At 39.9% G+C, this 13,743-nt stretch overlaps 1 protein-coding gene across 3 annotated transcripts in view; it reads left to right on the top strand.

Moving 5' to 3' along the window:
- Window positions 1–13,743, top strand: part of GPD2 (glycerol-3-phosphate dehydrogenase 2) — a 122,395-nt gene that overhangs the window by 86,265 nt on the left and 22,387 nt on the right. For all 3 annotated transcript variants that reach the window (XM_069982722.1, XM_069982723.1, XM_069982725.1), the window contains exons 10-12: window positions 7,667–7,801; window positions 8,806–8,981; window positions 10,348–10,479. In XM_069982722.1, coding sequence (XP_069838823.1) covers window positions 7,667–7,801; window positions 8,806–8,981; window positions 10,348–10,479 — 443 coding nt within the window. The remainder of the gene's footprint in view (window positions 1–7,666; window positions 7,802–8,805; window positions 8,982–10,347; window positions 10,480–13,743) is intronic.

The raw sequence follows: 13,743 nt of genomic DNA on the forward strand, positions 1-13,743 counted from the left end.
GGAGATAGATAGGAGATAGATAGATAGATAGATAGATAGATAGATAGATAGATAGATAGGAGATAGATAGATAGATAGATAGATAGATAGATAGGAGATAGATAGGAGATAGATAGGAGATAGATAGGAGATAGATAGATAGATAGGAAATAGATAGATAGATAGATAGATAGATAGAAAGATAGGAGATAGATAGATAGATAGATAGATAGATACATAGAAAGGAGATAGATAGATAGATAGATAGATAGGAAATAGATAGATAGGAAATAGATAGATAGATAGATAGATAGATAGATAGATAGATAGGAAATAGATAGATAGATAGATAGATAGATAGGAAATAGATAGATAGGAAATAGATAGATAGATAGATAGATAGATAGATAGATAGGAGATAGATAGATAGATAGATAGATAGATAGATAGATAGGAGATAGATAGATAGATAGATAGATAGATAGGAGATAGATAGATAGATAAAAGATAGATAGATAGAAGATAGATAGATAAAAGATAGATAGGAGATAGATAGATAGGAGATAGATAGATAGATAGATAGGAGATAGATAGATAGATAGATAGATAGATAATAGATAGGAGATATATAGGAAATAGATAGATAGATAGATAGATAGGAGATAGATAGATAGATAGATAGATAGATATTAGATAGATATTAGATAGATAGGAGATAGATAGATAGATAGATAGATAGGAGATAGATAGATAGATAAAAGATAGATAGATAGATAGATAGATAGATAGATAGATAGATAGGAGATAGATAGGAGATAGATAGATAGATAGATAAAAGATAGATAGATAGATAGATAGATAGATAGATTAATAGATAGATAGATTAATAGATAGGCAATATATAGATAGATAGATATGAGAAATATAGATAGAAAGCGCTGCGGAATCTGTTGGCGCTATACAAATAAATATATTATTATTATTATTATTATAGATAGGAGATAGATAGATAGGAGATAGATAGTAGATAGATAGATAGATAGACTATAGATAGGAGATAGATAGTAGATAGATAGATAGACTATAGATAGGAGATAGATAGATAGACTATAGATAGGAGATAGATAAATAGATAGATAGATAGATAGGTAGATACAATATGGTTATTTCTTAGATATGAGAGAAAACATCAATAGATATGTGATTCTGATACATTTGAACACTTTTGTTTGACATTAAACTTCTCCTTTTTCCTCTGCAAAATATAACTCATACATTATTGATAAGTTTACCTCTTATAACATTATACATTGTGACCTGCTATGTTTATCATGGTGTGATATTCTGGGGATTTACCATCCTTTTAGGAAGATAACCATTCTGTGCTGTAGACCTTTAGTGGAAGGATTCTCCCAGGGGTGGACTGACCATCTGAGTGTTAGGACAGTGCCTGACGGCCCATGGTCAGGAAGAACTCAGAACCTGATTTCAAGACCTGCGACCAAAAAGCAATCGATAAGAACTCCTCAGCTTAGTTATGGTAACACATAGAAAGTGTCATATAGAGGGGCAACCTGACACTCAAGAAACCCAAGTGCAAAATCTGTAACAGGGTCCCCTATTGATTATGCATCATTATAACCCTTGTGTCGTCTGTATAGTGGGACCTTGAGGCTCTCTCAGGCACTGTGATCCTATAGCTACTAGAATTAAAAGGGTATTCCAGATAGTGTTTTGTTTTGTGTGTGTGTGTGTATATATATATATATATATATATATATATATATATATATATATATATATATAAAATTCCATTCATAGAACATAGAAGATTGTCGTCACTGGGTCCATCTAGTCTGACGTATTAGTATTTTCCTTCTTATTATCTTAGGATAGATTTATGTATGTATCAGGCAGGTTTACATTCTGTTATTGTAGATTTACCAACCACATCTGCTAGAAGTTTGTTCCAAGCATCTACTACTCTTTCAGTAAAGTAATGTTTTCTTACGTTTCTTCTGATTTTTCCCCCAACTAACCTCTCACTGTGTCCTCTAGTTCTTGAGTTCAGTTTTTCTTCTAAAAAATCCTCCCTTCTGAACCTGTAAAAAAAAAAAAGGAAAAAACATATACTCACCTTTCCTGCTCCCCCACCACTGCCATGCTCTCAAGTCCTTATTCTTTGTGTCAGGGTCAGCATGAAGAATTGCCTACTCAGCCAGTCAGTGGCTGAGACAAGACATCTCTGTGACCACGGATGAGTGGACATTTCCCCATACTGACCCCAGGAGTGCTTTGCTTAGGGACCAGGCCTCTGTAAGAATCAAGGTGATGGGGGAGCAGGGAAGGTGAGTATATTTTGTTTCCTATTTTATTGCGAATTATTAGAATTATTTCCAACAAAAATACCCTTGTTAAGTCTGTATCGGTTGGTAGGGGTCTTACAACCTTTACCCCTAGGGGCCGAACTTACTCCCAACCCCCCCGATTTACTTTGATAAATATGACATCTATTTTCCGTGCTGTCTTTTGCTGCCACGAGCCCTATTGTGAGGAAATGTGACTTTTTGTTAAATGTCTCTTCCTCCAGATCAGATTGCACCTCCGTGCTTCAGGCCGTTGCTCTTACAGGAAACAAAATATTACTACGAGGAAAAAAAAAAAATAAACATTACAAATAGGAAAGTATTCACAGACATTGACAGATCAAAATGTAGCTAAAAAAATGGTCTGATTTAATCTAGAGTGTAAATGTCAGCGGGGGAGGGGGCTCATACCTCTGCATTAACAAACATTATACAGGATTTATTACCTTCCTGCCAGGGTACTGGCTGCGGCCTGGATCTTTGTTTAGAGGGTAATTTTAGCCTGGCATTGGATGCACACTGTTTTTTCCCTCCCCGCTCGGCTGGAGAATCCCCGCCATAGTCCCATGCTGTTTTTCACTTATGCAATTAGCTGTGTTTATAGATTGCCTGTTATTGAATGAACAACCACGCTAGCCATATCAACTCCGCACAGACCTGCCTTTCCCCTGCCAGACACCGTGCCAAGGTTATCGACTTACACAGGCTTGGATATGTTCCAGCTGTTTAATTATAATGTCTCATAAGCAGCTATTTCCACTTCCATTAGTTTATAAATGTAATATGCTATTTTATTTCCGTGATTAGCACTTCATTTAGGGCCGTGTAACACGCCGCCAGATGACGGCCCTGTCTGTGCTCCTCTGTGTTCTCACTGGGGACAATTATTTTCTTTATTTATTTTTTAGTTTTCCATATAGATAAGTATTGGTGCTTAGTGCCTATTTACATCTGGCCATATGGTGCCGTGTGGTTTTGCCATGACTCGCGCACAGTCCGTCATTGAGGTTTTTTAGTGTTTTTACAGCGTTTTAGTACTATCTGTCCAAATAAGGCTGGGTTCACTGTACTGTTTTTTTAGTCAACCGTTACAAAAAAAAAAAAACAGATGGTAAAACGGATGCATTTGTGTGCATGTGTTTTGATCCGTTTTTTCCACTGACTTTATAAAAAAAAAATTATAACAGATCAAAGCACATTTTTAAACGTATAAAAAAATTTAAGCAACTACATTTTTGTGTACGCTAAACAAACCAGATGTGTTTTTCACCTTTTTTTTTTTATATAATGAAAGTCATGAAGCGGTACAGTGTAGGCACTGGGAGCAGTAAGCATAGTGGGGGAGATTTATCAAACATGGTGTAAAGTGAAACTGGCTCAGTTGCCCCTAGCAACCAATCAGATTCCACCTTATATTTTCCAAAGAGTCTGTGAGAAATGAAAGGTGGAATCTGATTGGTTGCTAGGGGCAACTGAGCCAATTTCACTTTACACCATGTTTGATAAATCTCCCCCAGTGTCCTTTTTATTTTCCCAACACCACCTGCCTGTGAGGATGTATTTGCCTCTCCAGAACGTGATGTCCAGATGTGATGTCACCAGAGCTCTATACAGCGGGATCACAATCTCCCTCTTCCTACTGGTTATACCTCCAGCTATACAGCCCAGCATACAATTATATATATACAGCCCAGCATACAATTATATATACAGCCCAGCATGCAATTATATATATATACAGCCCAGCATACAATTATATATATATATATACAGCCCAGCATACTGTTATATATGCAGCCCAGTGTATATATATATATATATATATATATATATATATATATATATATATATATATATACAGTGGTGCCTTGGATTACGAGCATAATTCGTTCCGGGACCGTGCTTGTAATCCAAATCCACTCTTAAACCAAAGCAAATTTTCCCATAAGAAATCATTCAAATGCAAGCAATTGGTTCCACACCCCAAAAATAATGATTTATTATTCTGAATAGCATGTAAAACAAATGAAACAAACATTCAGAGACAGCAGAATATGTGATATTATAAGTTACTGTACAGTAATGGAGAGGATGGGAAACACAAGGACTGACAGAGACTGCAGGGAGCATGAAGGAATGAGCAGGACAGATGTGGGCACATACATGCAGCGCTCTCTGTCCGGGGAGAGAGGGGTTACAGCTATGGAGAGATTACCTCCACAGTCCTGTCCCCTGATGCAAGCCCCAGCCTGAAGTTGATCTACCATGATTTGGAAGGTGAGGGAGACTTCCTGGGTCAGAGTACAGGGCTGTAGACCCCGCTATGCAGACCATGTCCCTCCCCCACTTGCGCTCCCACCCAGTACAGGGAGCTCTTAAACCAAAGCAATGCTCTTACACCAAGTCACAATTTTGAAAAACTGTGAGCTCTTAAACCAAAACGTTCTTAAACCAAGTTACTCTTAAACCAAGGTACCACTGTATATATATATATATATATATATATATATATATATATATACTGTGTATATATATATATATATTTATATTTATACAGTTCAGCATACAGTTTGCTTTTCCTACCGCCTGGTTGCACTGGTGACTCATTTTAAGGCTGTCAGAGATCACTACCCCTAAATCCTTCTCTTCTGAAGTTTTTGCCAACACAGAACTGCCGATATGATACGAGTGAGGATTCCTCCTCCCTAAGTGCTTTACTCCATTGATCCACCACCCTCTCCTTTAGTTTTGAAGTGTGAGTTCTATATTTTTATAGTGCTTGCAATCTGTATTCTTCTTTTTCTTCCCACCATTCTTCTGCGATTAAAACAGCCCGAACTGCTTTGTGCACAGAGTCTGTTCAAACTGTGTTTCCAAGCCCTTGGCGGTGACAGGTGTGCTATCTATTTTTAGTTTCGATTGGTCACTCTTAAAGGGACGGTACATAAGTTACTCTTGAAGGGACTGTACTAAAGTCATTTTTAAAGGGACAGTATCAAAGTTGTTCTTAAAGGGACAGCACTACAGTTGCTCTTCAAAGGGTGGTACCTAAGTCGCTTTTAAAGGGACAGTACATAAGATGGTCTTAAAAGGACAGTATATAGGTCATTCTTAAAGGGTTGGCACCAAAGTCGCTCCTTAAGGGACTGTACCAAAGTCGCTCTTAAAGGGACAGTACCAAAGTTGCTTTTAAAGGAAGGGGAATCAAGGGTTAAATTTTTTTTCTAAAGGGAAGTCACTTTTAAAGGGGCACTCTTTTCAAGCACTATGTATTTCCCTGGAAATGCAAATCTAGTTGATTCTTGCAATTAGAAGCTTTTGCAGTTTATTGCGTCATGACTAAGCGCCACAAGGGACCCAAAACATGTTGGCTTCAGCTGCTGTTTCAATATTGTGAAAAGGGTCAGTATTGTTTCCTATGCCAAGACTGGAATGCCAGTCGTCCCCTATTTTCAGTTAGATTTAAAAGATTTTTCAAAATAAAAAAGAACACCGCTATTTTCTTGCACAAACAGCGCCACCTTTGTCCCCAGGTTGTGTGTGGTATTAGAATTCAGCTCCATTCACTTCAATGGAACTGAGCTGCATAAACCGCACACCCAAACGGAGGATAAGAGTGGTGTTTATAGAAAAAATTGACCATGTTTTTGTAAGCTTAGAGAACCCCTTTAAGGTGTTGAACTGGAAACACTACCTCTTGTACTGTGCATTCACTTTAGTGACCTGAGTAGTGAGTAGTCTTTGTATGCCTTCTTTACATACAGTATTCTCTGCAATCATGTGTATATGTATTCAGTGTTCTGACTGCACCATTATTGGCGGTTGTACTGATCAAAACTCAAACTTTATAAAGGTTTTGTAGTAAATTTTAATTTAAAAAAATTATGATTTTTTTTTCAACTGAACAATTTATCATTTCTGACACATTAAGGACTTAGGGACTGAATATAAGCTGTGTATCATTGGCTCGGATTCAGAGTCTCCTATCCCTGGCAGTGTAGGTAACCCTATCACCCGGCTGATCCATGTGGTCAAGCGTAAGGGTCAGAGTCATGCCGCGTCAGGGATAATTGGTAGCGGCAGATACACCAGGAAATCCTCCTGTGAACTTCTCATTTGCCTCAAGTTACCTTCACAATATAGGATATTCTACTATATCGGGGGAGACACGTTTCTTGCCTTATTTATTTCTAATAGTAACAAAAATATCACATACTGCCTTGGGGCGAAGATATTTTATATGTTACATGAACGTCTTTAGCTTTAATATTCTAATTGTAGGGTTGACGTTAAGATTTTTCGATGGATAAACGGTAAATATAAGAGTCGATTAGGTTAAACCAAATCCCAAGCATTTCCCCTTTATGTAATATTAATAACGTTTAAAAATACAAATAAAACTGTGTAGGAAAAGGCCTTGTTATCATTGTGCCCCAGTGAAGCATTATAAACAGGGGGGGAGATTATAAAACTCGGCTTTCCTTTCTTTTAGTTCTCTTTTAAGTGATTGGTTGCAAGTGAATCTGTGTCTGCTTCTGTAATGCTTTTTATTGTGTTTACTTAAAGGGGTTGCCCAACAATAAAAATGTATTTTAGGTTCGTTCGATTCTGTGTTCGTTCATGCCTTCCTCCTTTTTCTGATGCGAACTATCCTCTATGCTGTTTTTATTGCCCCCATTCCTGTCTACTGTACAATCTGTAAAAGACTTCCTGTTTCTGCTGTACACTCTAGCTGGAAATTCAGCCAACTCTATCTACCTCTCCTCTGGGTCTTGTGGGCAGAGTTATAGTCAAGATTGTGTAGTGGGAGTAAGAGAGAGTTGAATAAATTCCTTGCTAAAGTGTACAGCAGGAACAGGAAGTCCCTTAATGTATGTACACAAGACCGGTAGTAAGGCAGTGCAAACGCAAAGAGAGCAAAAGGAGAAAAAAAAACAGAGAGGTAATAAAATAACTTTATTTACCAATATATGGTCATTTATTGGACAGTATGAGCAGAAAGCACCTTTACATGGAAATTTGCAAAGAAAATTATAATGTACCCATAGGATATGTCATTGATGTTTTATAAGCCTGTTGCCTGGAAGGAAGGAGAAATGGAGTCCTGTGACCTCAGTGTGTCATGCAAAATGTCTATTCAGCAAAAGGTTATAAAGGTCAAGTAAAAGGGAAAGTCCTTGTTCTCTCTTAAGGTGGTAAGAAGTGTAGAGGATGCACTGACTTAAACTGAAACAGTCTTCTATTTATTGCAGTGTATATATCCAATCATACGAGTGCAGTAGTCACAGGGTCATGGTAACCTGTCTGTGTTTTGTTGTCAGTCCGCAGGGGTGATGTCCTCGCAGCGTGGAGCGGTATACGTCCACTGGTCACAAACCCCAACTCTACGGACACCCAATCCATATCCCGTAATCATGTGGTTGACGTTAGTGAGACCGGCCTCGTCACAATAGCAGGTAACACAGTCTACTTGGAAAAAAAAAAGGTGGATTTTTTTACATGTTTATTTTATTAGGTGAATTGTATTTCTGGTAACTGTATTTCTTTTGTGGGTCTCCTAACCCTATAAAGGTATGGCATAGTGTGGACCTTAAGGAGTTTAATGACTGCTTAAAGGGGAACTCCAGGTAGAGTTTAAAAAAAATGAAATGCAGAAGCATATAGCATTACTTACCTATCTATCCCAGTTCTGAAACGACCAAAAATCCATTTATTTTAGGGGATTTTGTTCTGTATTGTGTTTCTGTACTTCCTCGTTCACCAGTTCCCAGAATGCAGTACTGGTTCCAGAATGCAATTCTTTCCCTCAGCTGTTCATCACAGTCTACAGTCCTTGCTGCACCTGCTTCTGGCCATTCAGAGATGGTGAATCACTCAGGGGATTGGGGATCCAGCCCCGCCTCCTGTGAGATCACACCCTGCCCCCTGTCTGCATCATCAGCCTGTGCTCAGCAAACACACACAGTGTGAGACAGAGGAATGGAATCTTTGTCTCCTAAGTTGGGAGAGCAGTGGGAGCAGGAGACAAAGTGAATTGGCACAGAGGCCATTTTTCTTCACTTCCTGGATTTCTATCTGCTGCCAGTGTGGCAGAACCGTACAGATATGGTAATACATTATATAGACACATTTATATAACTTTTAATGTACTTTTAATAGGAAAATTTTTTCCTTATGTGAAGTTCCCCTTTAAAGGGGTTAAAAAAGTGATATATGACTAAGGGTGGTGTATAAGTAAAAAGATAATACTCACCCACCCTGATCTCCCGCATGACAGTTTCTGTTCTGTGTTCATCATAGCTTCTTCCTGGTTCCCCACAGAAACTGCTCAACCTAGCCAATCACTTACTGCGAGACATCACTGTTGCCTGTGATTGGCTGTGTGGGGCAGTTCCTGTGGGGACGATTTGTGGGGCATTGTCTATGAAAGCCTTTATATTTTTACGGTTTATTCCAATAGGTGGAAAGTGGACAACGTACCGCTCTATGGCGGAAGACACTCTGGATGCAGCCGTCAAAGCACATGGCCTGAAAGCTGGGCCCTGCAAAACTGTTGGGCTCTTTCTTGAGGGTGGAAAAGACTGGTCTCCCACACTTTACATTCGTCTTGTCCAAGACTATGGATTGGAAAGTGAGGTAAATAGTCATTTCAAGTCGCTTAGCTTTTTTGTTCTGTTCTGTAAGGGGTTGTCCAGAGACGAAAATATATATATTTTTTATAGGAGTCCAGGGTGCCCTTCCAAGGCATACTCACCCAAACCGCTGCCCCGCAGGTGCTGTCCCACTGGTCCCTGGTTCTCTCAGTACTCTTCCTTGTTCCTGTGGCATTGTGACCATGTAGGAATTTCATGGCCCATGCAGCCAATCACTGGCTGAGGTGTGTCACTGTGGTGGTCAGTGATTGGCTGTGTGGGAGAAGTACCTGCATGATTGTGACTTCATCAGAACAGTAGGAACCTGAGAGGAATAGGGGCCAGGAGGTGACAGAATAAGTAAGTATGCCTTTTTTATTCTCTGAGCACCCAGGACTTGATTTAAAACAACCCCTTTAATTTAGGGCTGGCACATAAGTTTAGCTTTAAAGGGGCTGTGCGCTTTAAACTATTTCTTTACTGTGTTGATTTCCCTAGGATTATCTTACTGTTTATTTCCTAAAAGTCCATAAAAAGCTGTTTCTCATTGAGGAGATCCAGCTGGCATAGACAAATTTTATGGGTTGTACAGTGACTTACAGGGCAGCCACCTGTAGGTGGCACTACACCTTCTGGATGGGATGTAGTTTTTGTACTTTTTTTCTAGTTTGGGAAGGAAGAATTTCCTGGCATACAAGCACTAGTTATTTGTATAATACCTAGGTCCACCACAGTGGAAACCATTCTCCGTTCTGGATATCAAAGAGAAGGTCTCACCTTGGTTAGGGCCATATGGTCTCCTAGAACATATATAAAGAGGACAACAGACTGTTGGCCCTAACCAACAACACCCCCCCCCCAAGCGATACAATTTTCATGTATTGCTAAGGCAGCGGAACAATTCATCTGCATCTAATTTTGTGCCAGTGTTAATTTTCCGAAGGTATGAAATGTTTTAATTGTTTGACAAACGCCGACTCCGCGGCAGAAATTAGCATTCCTCTCTGTGTTTTTTTCCCCCTCTTCTTTCTTTGTGATTTTCATGACAGTCCCATCTCCGTGACATCTAATTCCAACAATACATTCGTTAAATGTGATCACAGTTGCAAAAAGTAGTTGACGCGTCATTAGTCACAGTTACATTGATACATGCATATAGTAGTATAAGTGCTGGCCTAAGCGTTCACAACACAAGTCGTTTCCTCCCACACAATCAAGATTTAATACCCTCTTCAGTCTGTTTGATAAAAGCTTTGGGAATCTGACATAAGTAGCGTGCTTTCTTTTTTTTTCCCGCTGTGCTCCGAGGAGCAGAAGGAGGGGAGGCTGAGGAGTGCGATGCTCAGTGAATTGTTGATTCTCTCCTGCAGGTTGCCCAGCACCTGGCTGCCACCTACGGTGACAAAGCCTTCGAAGTGGCCAAATTGGCTAAGGTTACCGGAAAGAGATGGCCAATTGTGGGGAAGAGATTGGTTTCTGAATTTCCGTACATTGAAGCAGAGGTTTGTAGAACTGAAATGTTTATCATGTACTGTAAAAAATTCAGGCAATATTTGATATATTTCTAGATGTATAATGTTAAAGGAGAAGTCCGGGAGGGAGAGAAATCATTATGGGCAGGGGGTGCTCACCTGTCCCTGTGCCCGCATCACCTGACTCCCCTACCCCGCCGGGTGTGCTCTTCTCCCGGTTTCTGGGTATGTCACAACCTGGGTTGAACGTCACAAGCGGGTGGGATTTAACCCGCTCGGCCAATCAGTGACTGCAGCAGTGTCCCACCCCAGTCACTGATTGGCTGAGTGGGGCATCCCTCAACTGGGTCATGACGTAGCCGGAGGGGAGCTAAGAAGACAACTGGCTAGAGTCCAGGAGGGGAACTGGGACAGGGGAATATAACTTCTTTTTTATGTTCTTCCACCCCAAGCCCAGAGCAATTTTTTGGGCCGGTGCCGGATTTCCCCTTTAAAGTTGCATTTGGTTAATAGTTTTTTTTTTTTTTTTTGTAATATTGCAAAAATAAGTAAACTTCATGAAAGCATGGCCCATGATAAAAATGTTATATATTTTCTATATCATACTTACAACCATTTTCATCGTTTACTATTGGCATGCAAAATGTTATATCTGCCACATGATATTATCAGGGCTTACTCGTTAAAGAAGTTCAAGGGAGGCCTGGACGCTTTTCTTTGAAAAATATAATATTATATTTTGTATTTTAAGTTATGGGCTCTAGATGTCTGCTGATGGGACGTTGATCCAGGGAATAATTCTAATTACCACAGTTGAGTCAAGAAGGAATTTTCTTTTTGTGATGGGGCAATTATCATGAGGGTCAACACAGGAGCGTTATAGGTTGAACTTGATGGGATCATATTTGATTTTTCATATTAACTATGCGACTAAGGACGCTGTGTGGTCCCAATGTGGGTGGGGCATACTGTAGGGGGCGTGGCCTCATGTAGAACTTTTTAAAATCTCCCAAAATTAAACCTTTCTTCATTTTAACCAGAAACACCCCCAATAGTGGGCAGCTTGTGACATCCATCATAGAAATCTACACACTTACCTACATTCTGAAAATACCACAAGAAAGTGGAGCCATTGGGGAATCTACCAACCTACCTACATTTGATGAGCCCATAAAGCCCCTATTACACAAAGTGATTATCGACCATTAGGGCTCATAGACAACGATCAGCATGCACAATGTTGGCTGATCATTGTCTTTCAACACGTTGATAGCAGTGATTTGCTGCTGTCGCTCCGTGGAATTGGAGTGGCGGCAGCAGACCGTTGCTATCTTCCAGCGATCACCGGGGCAGCCCCCCCCCCCCCCCCTTCGGGTCTTACCCGCTCGTTGCTGGAGCTTGTATTTACTTATATTGTAAATATTAAATTGTATTTCCATAAGTCGTGCCCTGTGTAACCTATGGAGAGGGGAGGGGGTAGGAGGAAGCAGATAACAAAGGATTACACAGCGGGACCTGTGTGAAAGCCTATTCAGAGGTCAGAGAGGTCAGTGCTGACTTCAGAGGAGGTAGTCCGGTGATGTAGCTGTAAATTAACCCTTTGTTATCCTGTTTTGGTGCCTCATCTCCCTCCACCCTTCCCCTCTCCATAAGAGAACCATGAAGACCGGGGGGGAGAGTTTCAAACTGCTTTCTCATGATAAAATGCATTTTTCCGCTAATAAACTCAATTACAAAGTTTCTTAAAATCACCTGTACTATTGATTTCTGCAAAAAAATAAAAATAAAAAAATTAAACAACAGTGACACTTAAACACTGCTCTCCTCCTGCCCCATCAGTGACAGGTCCCTTTAAGGTTCTCCGGCCTCCTGAAGCTGTTTATCCGACTTGAATCTCATATTTTGTCGTGCATTAATTTCCCTGGCTGGAGACATGACAATATGACCATTTCATGAGGGAGACATTTGTCTGGATGACTATTTCCCACATATTCCTTCGCTGGGATCAGTTAATTAGGTCATATAAAATTTATTTATCTACTTCACTTCATTAGTCGAATCCACGTTAATTCAGTCGCAAAGTAATTGGGAAATGTCACACCAGAAAAATGTTTTCTCCCTGAAATGGGTCATGTTGGCATGTCTGCCACTGTCATGCATTTCATTAGAGGAGACTCTTCACAATGAGTGACCTTACTAACATTTTTAAGATCTTTATACGGAGCACGCGGGTGACTGTGGGAAGAAGCACAAAGAGAACGCACCGGTGTTGTCCTAGGCAACCTCTACTGTTCTTAGGAGCTAATCACAGCTGGAATCTGATTGGCTGCGATGGAAATTACATTTGTGTCCATTTATATGTTTGTTTACGCTTCTGTGTTTGTAAACAATAATTTATGTTGGGCGTCAGAGATGTCTTTGCATCTCTGCATTTTCTCTTTTTTTTATATTACTTTTGGTCATTGCAATTGCTTTTTTTATTGCTTTTTAAAAAAATTGCTATTTGAAAAAAGAAATTGCTTTTATTTTTTTAGGAGAGTTGAATTTTTAGTGACACCTATAGTAATTTTACCGTTACTATGCTGTTTACCATGTAGCATAAATAATATCATCTGAATGGATTTTTATGGTGACACCAATACCTAATATGTATAGTATTACTTTTTTTTTTCGTTGATTTAGTACTTTTGCATATCACTTTTATTAAATTAGTTGAATTCCAAAGAGCATACCGTTTTTTCCTTAAAGGGAATCTGTCAGCACCTGTTCTGGTTCTGAGGTGCTGACAGTGTGATGAAGGTCTATGTCTCCTAGTGCGGTGTCATACCTTGCTTTTTCAGATGGGTTCTTTACTTTGTCCCCAATCTGTGCCGTAACTGTCTTCCCAACTGTCAAAGAGGGGGAGTGCTGATGTCTTTGTGCCGCACTTCGGCCCGCCTCACCACTACCTCCTCCCAGCTTCTCTGAAATTTTTATGGCGCCCGTCCCCTGGCCTCTCGTCGACGTTATCTTTACATGCCTTCTTCTGTGTATTGAGCGATCTCCCGCGGCCTGATTCGCGCATGCGCCGTAGTGTGTTGGAGCAGCGCAGGCGCACTGAGGGCCAAAAACCTTTGCCATGAAGGTAGTTGGACTGAGGGACTCCTGTGATAAGGTTGTGGGGGAGATGATAGATTGCCATGGACTGGGACCAGCCATGGCTATATGCCTATTAGAATGCCAGATTGCCTGCTGTTGTTTTTTTGTTTTTTAATTCACAGTATAAAAACAAAAAGAAACAAAATAGTAATAGTT

The sequence above is a fragment of the Dendropsophus ebraccatus genome, chromosome 9 (assembly GCF_027789765.1).
Source record: "Dendropsophus ebraccatus isolate aDenEbr1 chromosome 9, aDenEbr1.pat, whole genome shotgun sequence".
Classification (NCBI taxonomy): Eukaryota; Metazoa; Chordata; class Amphibia; order Anura; family Hylidae; genus Dendropsophus; species Dendropsophus ebraccatus.